Source organism: Aulonocara sp. 'chitande type north' Nkhata Bay, linkage group LG3 (assembly GCF_057382095.1).
Source record: "Aulonocara sp. 'chitande type north' Nkhata Bay isolate Kocher_YH1m ecotype deep benthic linkage group LG3, A_spYH_male_GT1.1, whole genome shotgun sequence".
NCBI classification, from domain to species: Eukaryota; Metazoa; Chordata; class Actinopteri; order Cichliformes; family Cichlidae; genus Aulonocara; species Aulonocara sp. 'chitande type north' Nkhata Bay.
The window spans coordinates 10,167,316-10,182,242 of NC_141346.1; the positions used below are offsets into that span (position 1 = coordinate 10,167,316).

Sequence of the window (14,927 nt, forward strand, 5' to 3'; positions counted from 1 at the left end):
TTACAAACATTCAGAGAGGAACTTACACACTTGCTTTACTTCTCTCTGGGATAACTTCCTCGGAGATGAAATGCTGGTTTGGTAGCGAGACTACAAATACACACAGCCGCTGTATCACGTGACCACACTGCTCCGACGTGCTACGGTTATGAGACGAGTTACGCCATGTCGCAAGTTTTGTGAGGTGCTTTTTTGATATTTAATGGATCGGATTACATTTTTTATTTCTCGCCGATATCCGATCCAGTAATTTAGGTCAGTATCGGACCGATACCGATACGTAATATCGGATCGGTCCATCTCTAGTACATAATACTCCAGCCTTTCAACTCTGAGCTTATTTAGTTCTATTAATACACTGAAATCTCATTTGTGTCATGAAGAAAGTCTTTAATCAAACAGAATTCAAAGATCAGAAACATTTCATATATGGAGTTAAACATGAATCATTGTTTCAACAACATATTTATTGTTGTCATAAACAGACAAGAAGACAACAACAAACTGCTCCTCCCATTCAACACATGTCAGTCCATATCCCAGCAAACTAAATCATCTCCATTTACACATCAAATAGAAACATGAATCACTTGTAATGATTAGAAACTTGATAGAATTTCAAATCTAGTTTGGGGAGTCATTCAGTGAGAAACAGTGAAATGATTTTCCATGTGAAAAGGTGGACAGCAGAAACAGAAAGAAACAGTGAAACTAAAAGAGAAACAAAGAGCTTTGGAACAACGAGGCAGCAGGAGGACAGCTGCAGTTTAACAGCTTCAACTCACTGACAGGAAACAACATTAGAAACATCATCATCCTCAACTCATCTGCTGCACTGACACTGACACCTTCAACGGACACACCTTCAGTTTACCAACATCAACAGTGCTGATGTATGGAAACATCCTGTGAGTGAAAGTGTGTGTGAAGGTGTGTATGTGTGTGTTAGTATCAGGATCAGAGAACGACAGCTTTCCTCTGTTCCAGTCCAGATTCACTCTGATCCTCTGGAACTTCTTCTGGACTGAGAGAGCAGTGAAAGGAGCTGATGGTGAGCGTGTGTAGTATTTACCTTTATATAACAATATTCTCCATAATCCAGACTCTATGTCTCCCTTCCTCTGCACAGACTCTGCTAACACACCGAGTCTCCACCATTTACTGTCTCCAACATCAACATCCCAGCTGTGAGTCCCTGAGTTAAAGCCCTCAGAGCCCAGGACAGAGCAGTATGAATCAAACCTCTCTGGATTATCAGGAAGCTGCTGCTTCTCTCCTCCTCGTCTCACACTGGTCAGATCTTCAGACAGGATGAGTTTTGGACCAGCAGTGTTTGGGTCCAGAATGAGAGGAGTGTAGGAGACCATGTCCTTCATGTTGTTCCAGATGTTGAAGGTCAGGTTGCCCAGGTGTTTGGCCTGGTCTATCAGAGCTCCTGAGGGCAGCTGTGGATCATCCAGCAGGGGGCAGCGCTGGACTCTTTCCACTGCAGCCTTGTAGTTGTGCAGGAATGAGACGTCTTCAGCTCTCAGCTCCTCCTCTGTGGCTCTGACTGTGTCTGAAAAAGCTGCTATCTCTCTGCTCAGAGCCTCCATCTTCTCCTTCATCATCCCACTCTTCTGCTCCTCTTCCTCCCTCAGTGCAGCCAGCCTGGTCTCCTCTTCCTCTGCTAGAAACTGGTGAAGCTTCTTAAACTGCTCCTTAATCTGCCTCTCTGTGTGTCGGGCCTGGACCTTAATGTGTTCTGCTGTTTGATCAAACTTCACTTGAACTTCTTCACAAACCTTTAACTTCTTCTTTAAGGGCTCCAGAGTTTCCTGAAGTTCCTTCTTGTGTTGTTGTGCAGCTTCATCGATGGGTCTGAATCTGTGATTGGTGTGTTTTTCTGAGTCTCTGCAGATGTGACACACTGGCTGCTGATGGTCCAGACAGAAGAGTTTGAGTTTCTCAGAGTGCAGACTGCAGAGAGCCTCTGAAGCTCTCTGATCTCTCTCCTGTAAGAACGACTCACACAGGTTCCTTAAAGCCAGATTTAAAGGTGGTTTTTCCTTTGAAGATCTTCTCTTACAAACTGGACACTCGTGTATTATTCTCTCTCTCCACCATCTCTTCAGACAGTCTTTACAGAAGCTGTGGCTACATGACAGAATAACAGGATCTCTGAAGACCTCCTGACAGACCGGACAGCAGAGATCCTCCTCTGATCTGGAAGCCATTGAGTCTGTGAGTGAAGCTGAAAACAGCAGACAGGAAGTACAGTCAGTCCTGGCTCCCCTCCCTCCTCTACCACCTTCACTGAAACTTCCTTTGAGTCGTGTTTTTGCTCAAACTCACATTCAGTGTGTGGAGCGTCAGCAGCTTGAAGCAGCAGTGTTGGAGTTTTCCACTTTTCTCTCCTGTAGCTGGACTCACTCAGAGGAAGCTGCTAGTTTGGTCTGAGCTCAGTCTGATCGTCTGTGCGTCTCTCTTTACTGAGGACGAAGAACTTCCTGTTTCCTGGTTTGTCACATTTGAGTGACGTGAGGGGAGGAGAAAATGTTGCTTTATGACTTTTAACTAAGGTGTGTTTCAATCCTGCCTGCAGCTCAAAAGCTGTAAAACAGGTTTTGTGTCTTTTCACCTCCACAGGTCACAACATGAAACCTGTTGTGAAGTTTATAAAATAAAGTGTCACTCGGTGGTGCAGCTGTTTGTCAGCTTCTATTTTAGACTTTGTTCTGGTTCTTGTTCAGGTTCCCAGCAGTGGGAGTGTAATGCAGTCACACACACACAGGTGGTGTTCAGGTGGATTCACTTAGTTACAGACAGTGGTGTTATTTCCTGTAACTAAGGGTGTGTTTCACTCCAAAGTTCAGACATTAACCTGGCAGAAGTTGTAAAAGTTACTAATAAAGAGCTTTTATCTCATTTCACATGCAGGTCAGAGCATCAAAGCTGTGATGCAGCAGTTTGAGAAAAATTGCTGCTGATATAAAATATTTTTTGATTGATTAATATTTGAAGGATATAAAAAAACAACAACAGCAATAGAATAATATTAAACACAAAGTGAACCCGTCTTCCTTCATTAAATAGGTTCTTTTAGATGTTAAGGAGGAATTGACTTAACCAGGCTGGCGGAGAATGAAGACAACCGGACACCTGCGGCAGATGGGGAATCAGTGAACTTTTATTGAGACAGAGACAACCTCTCAACACAGCTCACATCAGGAGATTCCTGATATTTGCTGTGAGGATGGGTATATATTCTCTAAAACTTACAGGAGGGGGTTGTGAGGAAAGTGCTGCATTAGCAGAAAAACAACTCCATAAAAGGAAATCGGCCTTGGGTGTTCTAGTCTCTTCGCTTGCAGATATCTTTCACCTGCAGGATGAGGCGATCGCTTCTTATCGCTCTCAAGGCCAAAGTCGTGAGCACATTTTTATTACACAGTTGCACAGTAACTTTAAAGCTGAACAATATTTAAAGCTGAATAATGTTTGATCAGATTATATTTTCTTCAAATCCCCCTTTTGACCCATCTTAAATGGGTCAACACACAAAAATAAGTAACATTCAAAGGAACACAGAGACGTGTCGAAGCCTGGCTCGAAAAACTCCTCGGGTCTTATCATTTGTCTTTATCTGTCATTGCAGATGAGGAGAAAAGAGTCCAGGCACCACCCTGCCCAGGGGTCGGCTGCAAGCAGTCTCGGTTCCCGACGAAAGCAGTAACAGCTGTCCTGCACACAAGGGTACAACGAGTTAGTGCAACCAGGGTAGTGACACAAAATTAACAGTTCCTGTAACTCAGCAACCAAAAAGCATAAGTAATGATAAAAATGTGGAGAGTACAGAGTATACTATAATAATGAGAGATATAAACGTGAAAATGTGAAAGAATAAATCAACCGTAAAATAAACTCAGAACGGTAACTGCTAAGGACATTCAAAAGTTAATATGGTAAAACTGGAGAGGAAGTGGTGGGCAAGACCCTATGGGCTACATTTGTCAGATTGGGACTGTCAGAAGGGGGCGAAGCTTTTGAACTTCAAGGTGTCATAAGTGTCGGGGGCCCTTCACAGATCAGGATTATGCCAATGGGAATGAGACCCAGGGCCAGGAAGCAAACAAAGACGCAACATCTTTGCCTGCCTGTCATTTCAGGGGGAAAGGGCCAAGACATGTTTACTTAGCTTGGATGTCGTCTAATAGAGGATGATGGGGCACAGAAAGGTGGTCCAGTTCCCCCCACCTCGCCAAGGGCGTGTTCTAGGAGTTAAAGAGCAACAACCTGCAATCTGTACCAAAAAATCTTCATAGTCCCACCGGAAAATCATAAGAGTAATAAACGATTCAGCTCAACAGACAAGTATCATGTTCAGGTTTCTCCAATCATTAAATCACTATTATTGCCACAATTTGCTTTATTCACCCTTTGGGCAATGTTATTCCAAGAGAGATAGAGAGAGAGAAAGAGAGAGAGAGACAGAGAGAGAGAGAGCGAGAGAGAGCCCCTAATGGCCAGTTAGTGGGCTCTAGGTCAAACTGTCCCCAAATTTGTTATTTGTTATTATTACTTGTTTTCATGTCACTTGTCTGTTTTCTACTGCACCCCTCTCACCAAAGCAAAGCAAACATTAGCAGCACATTGACCGTAGTCAGGCATCCTCATTCCATAGGTGCTATAAAACATTTCCTGTAAAAGAATCACAGTTTTCAAGACAGGGTGTGTCTCCCCCAACACTCTCACCAGAATACAGTGTAATAGCATCCCCAACTCCTAACCCATAAACACCGTTTCTTCACACATCCGCCCAGAAATCCTGTAATAGAAAAACATTAAAACTGTAACCCTGTAGGGAAGAAAATGTAAATGGTAACGCTGCGCAGTTACCTCTGTAAGCAACACAAGACACAAAAATGGCATTTACAGGTTCACTCATCCTCGAATATTTTGTCATCCTTCTACTCCTGTAAAAGAAACCCACATAAATTCATCCACCCTTTTATCCTATCTAGGTGGAGGTGGTTAACCTTGAGTCATGGTCAAGTCTTGTCATCTTTTACCAGTCAGTCCGTTTGTTTTTATTCCCAGTCCTTCATCCATTCATCCGTTCTTTGCTGATAGTGAAACCTGTCGTCGCATCTAGTTTCCACACTCAGCAAAATGACGTCATCTCAAAAAGAAACAAGAACTTGAGTTTGGATTACCTCGCTGAATCCTTTTTTAAACAGGGACTCTCGTTTCTAATTGTCCCCACAAGTGTTTCCTCCAGAACCCATTTCAATGCGGAGAAACTCACTTACAACAATTTTCTCGCCGACGTGTAATGCTTGTAATTTCCGATGTGCAGATCTGCTTAAAGAAAAGATTCACAAACAAAAATCAGTAAATATAAAATAAAATAAAATGAAAAATAACAAAAACAAAATGCAGACGCCCGGGTCTTAGGACTTGTCACTGAATATTCTTCCCATCAATAAAAATACCAACCTAAACCTACACAGAGTCAAATCAACACCACCTCAACCTTTTCATATTCATAAACCTATATGTTTTGCGTTCGTGAAACAAAATTGAACCATTAAGTAAGTTGAGCTCTTGAAATGTTTTAATTCTCTTAATTCTGCCAGTTTATTTCAACACTTATTCAATGACTTTTATTCAACTGCTACTTGGTCACTCGACTTTTACCTGTTCAAATTGCCTAGGGTTCAACAAAGTCTAGATCCCCGTTATCATGAAACTTGAACGGTGTACGATGATTTACTTACAGTAATTTAGAATCATCACTCAACCTAGCTCTACTACTGGCACTGCGTGACTTTTCTCACACTGGAAACCAGAATTTAGTACAGAACTTTAATGCCTCAGGCAATCGCGTTCAAGGGCTGCCCCCCCTTCTCTTCTTCTTTGTCCGTGTGTTCCTCCTTTATTAAATCTCCATCACAATGACGTGGCGCTCTGAAATAAAACTCACACTGTTAATTCCTCGTTTTCACTCTGCACCACTGCTCAGAGTGTTTTCTTTTCTTTTTAGTGTAGAGTAAACAATTAAGTCGAGGCCTTAAGCCCCAGATATCTCGCACGGGCATCATTTTCATAACCAAACCGCTCCGGACTCTGCTCCCCAGACCACACAAATGCCCTCTGGGCTTATTATTATAGCAAATTCTGTATTTGACTTTGTTGTGTGCAGCATTGAGCCTTTGTCAGTAAAGCATTCTTCATTGCAGCAGCTGGAGCATTGTGTGTCACTTCTTAGTAAATTAAATCAACATTTTGATTTTAGTGCATGGGTATGTATCAGTTTTTACTCCCTCAACAAGTGCATAAGTGTTCATGTGTGTGTTTCCCTTCATTCTAAGTAGGCGCATGCAGAAGTGTGTGTTCGTGTGTTGGTATATGTTTGTGTTCATCACCTTCCTGTTCTGTAGTTTAGGTAAACCAGCGGCCTGACGCATGGCCTAGGGTCCTCCCCTCCTCTTTGGGTCTGTTTATGTTGTCCTTACTTTGCTCCACGGCCTTCTGCAGCTCTGCTGTTCGGCTCTTCTCAGAGGTCAGCATCCTTCTGCTCACCGTCCCTTTTCCTCCGGGCTTAATGCGCGTCTCGTCACAGCTCTGTCAGCTGACGCAGCCTGGGAATTTCCCCCGTGTAGTGAAACGGGCTTTAGGTTTAGTGCTCTCCGTCTCTGCTGCATGAGATCACTCTTTTGCAGCACTGTTGACATCCTCAAGTTGTTGTTGTGAGTCCAGCTGCTGTGGCCTTCAGGGGTCAAAGGGTCAAAGATGGTCGCGGAGAGGGCAACGATGGTAGAGGGGAGGGTAGGAGTCCAGGTCAGCTTCGGCTCTCAGAAAAAACAAAAACAAAACAAAACAGGCGAACAGGAAAATGATGTTGTGTTGGCTGTGCTGTGTTGGCTGTGTTATCCCGAGAGGGGAGAAACAACGAGATCTCGTCTCCCCCCTTTTTTGTTTTTGTTTTTTTTTTTTTTTTTTTTTTTTTTTTTCACCATATAATCAACTCATAACCCCTCAAGTTGACAGGACAACACAGGTACGTGTTAAAATTCTTAAGATCCTGTTTAGAAACCTAAAAAGGAATTTCCTATCATTCAGTAGTCATTTGTCTTAAACAATCAACAAAAACATGTCCCAAGTCGACCCTTTTAACCACTAAATTTGTCGTGTCCTCACTTAATCCTCAGACCAGTGTCTTTGTCTTTTGACGTTACGTTGTTGTCCTGCAACCCAAAGCGTTTAATTGTCAGTAATGTATAAACTATATCATTTAAAAACAGGTGTATGTTAAGTGTCGCTACTTTAACCTTGCATGTACGTGCACATGTATGTAAGCTGTTTCTTCATTGCATGTATGGGTGCGTCTGTATATGGGTTACTTTAACTTTTTCTCAAACGAGGCATGTCTCTAACACGCACATGTGTCTGTTCCTCACCCTTCTCATATCTTTCTCTGGTTGTGTGTGGTTTTATTTGTTTCAGTGATTTACCAGGAACATCTTTTCCTTTTCTCCATGTCTTCCGCCAGAGGTTAACACTGGTGAGATTCAGGGACACAGCACCCAGAGCAGTTCAGCGAGAAAAACCCGCCTCAAACTACATTCTCTCTTTTTTGTTTTACCGGGAGGGGTGAGGACAACTCTGGTGTCCAGCCGTGAATTTTAGCCAAAGCTTGGCCTGTCTTCTGCTGCCGTACTCAGGCTTCCAGGTTAAGAAAAAACACCTGTATGAAGACACTAAACATACATTTAGTATTTGTATAAACATAACTGCCTAAATCATTGAACTCTTGAGGAGGGTGTATTTCAGAATCAGAATCAAAATCAAAAACTTTATTGTCATTGTCATGAGACCGACGACATTAAGAATGGTCCCCGATCATTGCATCATCCCTAGTAATATCAAATATAAAAAAACAATAAAATTCAATCAATAAAATAGATAGAATACTTAAAATACTAAGTATTCCCACCGTCATGCTTCAGACCGTGCATAGATTAACACAAGAGTGGCATGGTGGACATTTTTGTAGTATTCAGATGTGTTATTGCAGTTGGATAACAGCTGTGTTTGAGTCTATTAGTCCTTGCTCTGATTGCCCTGTACCGTCTGCCTTAGGGCAACAGTTCGAACAGGGAGTGGCCAGGATGTGAGGTGTCTTTTATGATGTTTTGGGCCTTTTTAAAACAGTGGGCGTTGTTTGACTCTTTACTAACTTTAAAACCCCACCATAACAATTTCTCACTGACAAACTTCTATGCATCCATTTAAACATGCGAAGCCAGCACAAAATCACACACATACCCCTACAGCAAAGCTTTAACATAACCACAATGCAACTCCTCCCTTAAACGGGAGAAATCACCCTGAATCAACCAACTCTATATAAAACGTCAAACAAAGATAAACCACAAACATTTCTACACTTCTGTGTCTTCCACGCAGCACAATAGGCAGAAAAACACCGATTACTCACAGTCTACAACAAAAGAAAAACCTGCTCTTTTCACAACTCTCACAGCTAAAGTCAAAACTCTTACCCAGTGCCTCTGAAATAATAAAAAAATCACCAAATACTCGATTACTCTTTTCACTCGCTCCCTCTCACTCCCTTCTTCCTCATACAGCATACACGCTCGCTCCCGCGGACCCGCTCGGCCCCGCGGGCTCACTCGGCCCCCACCTTTTTCCTCTCACAGAGACAGAGAGAGAGAGACCCTTTTCCTTTTTTTTTATTTCTCCAGCACACATACACACACAGAATCCCAACTGAGAGAAAGAGGGAGAGAAGAGAAAAGAGTTGTAGAGAGGAAGTTTTTTAGCAGGAGTTTCAGATCTAACAGATTTATACAACTTATTTACACACACCGGTAATTTATGTTCTATTTATTGATTTTAAAGGAGAATTTGGGCCAGCTGGGTTTCTGCCTCTGTTAGGCACTAACAGCTGGGGCGCTGCTTTAAAGGTGAGTCAGCACTGAAATATCCCTTCAGGTGTTACCAGGCTTCTACCAAACCGGAGTCTGGCGGGTAACCTTGCCTAGAGCTTCCTGATAGGGGTGCTAGTTGGTTGTCACCTTGTTCACACGTCTCATTCACACTTCATACATTACCTGCAGTCACTCATTACCCTCCTTATGTATGTAATAAATGTGTAAAAAAATTCTATGTGTGGTGTATTATTTTAACCAAAAGAGGAACCTAGTTCCTTTAATTGTGTAATCTGTGAACAACGGAGAACCAAACTGTCCTGCCCAGTGTTCCACAGCAAGCATTCAGCGTGTATTTATGTGTGTCCAATATCAAACAGAACATCAAAACATTTAAAACACTAAAATCATCGGGGTTTTAAGAAGAGATCCGTTTTCTCCTATTGATCAAAGGGACCCCTCCTTTGGACTCCAACCAGTACTTCTCCTTTTTAAGTTTTAGAGGATCTTTTCTAATAAAGTCCTCTGGGCCTTCCTAACCCTTCTGTAGTTTAGAGAATATTACTAAAAAATATTCTCAAGGCCTTTAACCTTTTAATTTGTTTAGAAAGGCGTTACTAATAAACCCTTTCAAGGTCCCAGACCTGCACTGAGGTATATATCCGACACCGGAGAGCAACCCGTCGGCTGCAACCGTGGTCAGACCTCAGTTCACTCTTATCTTTATTCACTTATTCACTTATTTCTTATTCACTTATCTCTTATTCACTTGTCTGATTCTCAGCAAGCCTTAAGTAAGCCAGACAATTTTGGTTATGAATTACTAGGAGTTTGGACACTAAGTATTTTTATAATGTTCAATATAGCAGAAATAAAAGGTCTGCTTACCTTGTTTTTGTGTGCACACAGCTTTTTGTCCAAACTCCGTTCATTCAGACCACAGCCGATGTCCTCCCATCCGTCCAGTTGACCTGGAGCGGATCCTGTTCGTGACGCCAATTGAAGGATATAAAAAAACAACAACAGCAATAGAATAATATTAAACACAAAGTGAACCCGTCTTCCTTCATTAAATAGGTTCTTTTAGATGTTAAGGAGGAATTGACTTAACCAGGCTGGCGGAGAATGAAGACAACCGGACACCTGCGGCAGATGGGGAATCAGTGAACTTTTATTGAGACAGAGACAACCTCTCAACACAGCTCACATCAGGAGATTCCTGATATTTGCTGTGAGGATGGGTATATATTCTCTAAAACTTACAGGAGGGGGTTGTGAGGAAAGTGCTGCATTAGCAGAAAAACAACTCCATAAAAGGAAATCGGCCTTGGGTGTTCTAGTCTCTTCGCTTGCAGATATCTTTCACCTGCAGGATGAGGCGATCGCTTCTTATCGCTCTCAAGGCCAAAGTCGTGAGCACATTTTTATTACACAGTTGCACAGTAACTTTAAAGCTGAACAATATTTAAAGCTGAATAATGTTTGATCAGATTATATTTTCTTCATATTGAATTCTCTCGCAGCTGCTCTATTCCCATGTTGTTGCAGTATATTAATAACTAACCTCGTATTGTGGATGAATAATCTCAGTTGTTCTCCTGACTGAAGTTTGGCCCGTGTATAGCATCCTGCTATGCGATTGCATTTGTCCCTGACCACCAGAACCCCTCACGTTAACTTTTATCGAGTGGAAGAAAAGTTGGCTTTCATCCTCCAGCTTCACTGTGCTAATGTTATGCTAACATAGCTGTGTCGCTAGCAATCACGTAGCACAACATTATATACCAGGTAGTCCAACTTCAGTAACCCTGCAAACGCCACTGCTGTTTAGTTTTCTGTCTTTGTTTACGCTGAAAGTGGTAGCAGAGCTGTATGTTTGAATTAGTTTCAAAAATCTCTCAGTCAGAACATGGTATGAAATGTTTAGGTGGAAACTAGCGGGCTAACTTCCTGTTAACTTCTAACTCCGTTAAATTTAATAACTTCTGTTTTCATGGATGACCGGATGTTAAACTTAATTGTTACACCTGGTAAAGCAGCAATGCTGATCATTTTATTAAAGATTAAGGAATTTAGACCATTTTTTAGTGTTGTTTGACTTTGGGAGCTGAAATGGACGGAGTTTTGGACCCAGATTACTCCGTGAAGCTCCTCACTACTACACTACTACAGCAGCCGTAATGCTCTGACAATCCATCAAGAAGTGCTGCTTACCAAAGTTGTACTAAAACATTTTTTAACAGATTTCTGCACGCCAAAATCGGTTCGAGGTCATTAAGCACAACCAGAATTCATACATAAGGCACACTCTCGATTTTTTAAAAAATTAAAGGATTTTAAGTGTGGAAAATACGTTATACAGAAGAAAAGAATATATATCGTTACCGCACGTGCTTCAAATAATATCGCGATATGAATTTTAGGCCATATCGCCCAGCCCTACTCTAAACTGTAAATAAAGTTTTAAAATACCCTGTTTTTCTGTGAATAACTATACTTTAATAATATGTAGTGGTGTAATCTTTACATATCTGATCAGGTTGTCAACATAGAGCATGTTTGCAAAAGTCCTCCGATGTTTTCCCAGATGTTGCTAGCTCCGATAACAGTCAGCTGACAATGAACTGAGCTCACAGCTCTGATTTTCCAACTGTTTTTTACGTTAACCGGTTAGAATTGTGTGTTCCACATGTGGCATCCGCAGATTCTCATTTTCACGTGACGGTTGTCTCTTTCTGCCTGGTCTTGTGCAGTGTTGGTCAAGTTACTTGAAAAAAGTAATCAGTAACTAATTACTGATTACTTCCCCAAAAAAGTAATCCTGTTACTTTACTGATTACTTATTTTCAAAAGTAATTAATTACTTAGTTACTTAGTTACTTAGTTACTTTTTAAAAACACGATTTACAACCTGAAGAGGTGATAAAGTGATAGATCTTTCAGCCCAATTCTACTTTTTATGCATAATCCATCATACAAAATGTAATCAAATGGAAGAGTCTCTTTTTTAACTTGTTTTATTAGTTTTAATCTTTTAACTTTATGCATCAAGCAAAAATTTAATTATATGCAACATTCTCTGACTTGAATAAATTAGTTTAACATTTAAACCTATTTTCTGCACATTCCAGCACATAAAATAAAGTATTTTTTGTGTTTACACTCACTCTTTCAAATAGATGCAAGTAAAACACAGCAGAAAATAAATAATGTCAAAGACTCAGCGGTCCTGTTGCTCTATTTTCACCTGTAAAGCAGGACTACGGTAGGCGGTAGTGATGGGATTTCCGGCTCTTTATAGAGATCCGGCTCTTTCGGTTCGGCTCACTAAAAAGAGCCGGCTCTTTCGGCTCCGAACCGGCTCTTCAGGTTGTTTTGTCGCTTTAATTAATTTATTATTAACAATAATATAAAATTATGCACAAAAGGAATTACTAACGTAAAAACAAGTGGTTTTATTTATATATGTTTATATATAAATATATGCGGTGGCCCCTAGAGACAAAACACGTACAAACTCCAAAACACATTTCTAGCATGAACTGAACTTCCAAAGCAGAGCTACTAGATCACTTAAATTACACAATTGAAAGCATGTGTGTATTGTTTGTGTATTTATACACAGGCACTCATATATATATTCAAATAATTTAAAAAAAAGTTCATTTACCTGTTACTACCACACACCAAATCCGGTCGTTGGTACTTGCTGGCTTGTGTAGCCACAAGATAACAAAGGCTCAACACTGCGCCCAGCATCCTGGAGCACTTCTGTTGTCTTTTGTACGTGTTTTGAGTTTTTATGTGCTTCTGAGTTTTTACGTGCTTCGGAGTTTGTACGTGTTTGTACGTGTTTTGGAGTTTTTACGTGTTTTGGAGTTTGTACGTGTTTTTACGTGTTTTGGAGTTTGTACATGCTTCAGAGTTCGTACGTGATTTGAAGTTTGTATGTGCTTTGTCTCTAGGGGCCACCGTAAATATACTTTTATTTATTCACTCCACATAAAATGTAATAAATAAATCATATAATACAAAAATCAACTATTCACATTTCAAGTTTTAACTATTTAAATTTTCAGCTTTTTCCTTTCACAAATTTAAAGTGAAAAGAACACAAAACACTGCAAACCACAACACAATTAAATATAAATTATAATATGAAAACAAAAAGAACATGCATATTCTCTGTCATATGGACCTGCATGAATAAACTTTCTCAATCCTTTATCATCTGCAACCGAAAATAGTTGTGGATGATTACTGTACCTTTCTAATGTTGTTGTCCCTGCCTCTCTTTCTCTCTCTCTGGCTCTGTTCCTGTGCTACTGAGTGTAACTACCGCCCCTCCCCCCTCTGCCCAGCATAAAGCACAAGGCTCGCGTGCAGAGTGAAGCGGAAAAAAAGTGCGAGAGAGAGGCTGAGAGAAAGAAAGAAAAAAAAAAACCCACGTGACGGCTCGCGATAAGGAGCCGGCTCGCGTCGTTCACGTCAAAGAGCCGGCTCTAAGAGCCATTTCGTTCGCGAACGACCCATCACTAGTAGGCGGAGGTTTACCCTGGTGCAGGTGTGCCGGGGTCAGTTGAAGAATCCGCGAGTTTCTCTGTGAGTTTCCCATTACGTCGTTGTGCACTCGGTGCTTGCTTGGAAGTTTAGGGTTTTTTTTCGCTGTAAAAATAAGTTTTCTTCCCACGCACAACGGACACTAATGTTTTTGTCACTTTTTATGGAATCAAACTAAAAATAAGGTCAGTACTTCCACGCTTTAAACGCTGCACGCTCATACTCTCTCCCACAATCGATATGTGATCCATTGTTGATCTGCACACAGCTGTTGTCACTAACGGCGCACTCGCTTACGTCACTGTCGTGAGACATTCTTGCAAAAAATCACGGTTTTAGTAACGCAGTAACGCAGCGTTCCTACGGGAAAGTAACGGTAATCTAATTACCGTTTTTGCATTAGTAATCCCTTACTTTACTCGTTACTCGAAAAAAGTAATCAGATTACAGTAACGAGTTACAAGTAGGTGTAAAGTCTTACAGAGGAAAAGTAAACCAGAGGGTCCAGACAGACGTGCATCTGTGCACTGTGAATAAACTGCTGCTGTGTGAGTGTAAACTGATGGAAGATAGTGATGTGCGGATCGATCCTGAAATATCGATTCCTCCGATACCAGTCATTTATGTTCTAGAATCGATTCTCACATTAAAATATCGATATTTTAGTAATTTAGAGTAAATTTGTAGTTTATCATTAACAGGAACACAGTGGAAAGAAACTATAACATTCGGATTGCCTACATTCAAAGGAACTACTTCCTCTTCCGCCTTTCATAGTCATGTGCGAAATACGGCTGTATAAATGTCTCGCAGCCCCTTGGCGTGCGCACTCACAACAATGGCTGAGCGTAATTGTGCGGATGTATTTTACCTCCACAAACAGCTGAGCCGTGGTTTGCAATAAATGTGGCAAAAAAAGTGAGGTGTTGTGGCCATACTTGCCAACCTTGAGACCTCAGAATTAGGGAGACATTCAAAAGGGCTGTTTGGGCGGATAAATATATTTTACAGGGTTTATTTATCGGATAAAATACGTTAAATGTCACCGTTATTATTGGCCGGCCCGGAAACAGCGGGGGTGTCCAAATTCAGAGGCTGCTTCCACCTGAGGACCGGCCTTCGCGGTCTAAAGAAAGCCGGGTAGTACGTCACGAGCTCCCTCGGTGGAGTGAAACTCTGCCGTCTGCTCCTTGCTGTCTAAAATATAACCGGACACTGACGTAAACTCTTCTGTTTAATCAGTTTTCTGTTTGACGTTTATTCAGCTGTGTGAAAACCCCGGAGGAACCCTCCCGAGGGAATAATAAAGTTTAATTTAATTTAATCTAATCTAATAACTTTAATCTCAGCCAAACCGATTTACTCACGAACAAATAAAACACTGAAAAAGCCAAACAAGAACATTTTTAAGTTATCAAAGTGACTTGTACA

General features: G+C 41.2%; 1 protein-coding gene across 1 annotated transcript; it reads right to left on the reverse strand.

Annotated features, from left to right (window-relative positions):
• Positions 1 to 435: 435 nt before the first annotated feature.
• On the reverse strand, positions 436 to 2,474 carry LOC147333895 (nuclear factor 7, ovary-like). Its single transcript, XM_086271202.1, has 2 exons — positions 2,335 to 2,474; positions 436 to 2,233 (listed from the first exon to the last, which is right to left on the reverse strand). Exon 2 carries the CDS (start codon positions 2,214 to 2,216, stop codon positions 819 to 821), a length of 1,398 nt encoding a protein of 465 aa, XP_086127328.1. The 5' UTR covers positions 2,217 to 2,233; positions 2,335 to 2,474; the 3' UTR covers positions 436 to 818.
• Positions 2,475 to 14,927: the final 12,453 nt, after the last annotated feature.

Bases quoted from the DNA above. Each gene is read 5' to 3' on its own strand.
- LOC147333895 (XM_086271202.1), bottom strand. From the start codon at position 2,216: ATGGCTTCCAGATCAGAGGAGGATCTCTGCTGTCCGGTCTGTCAGGAG.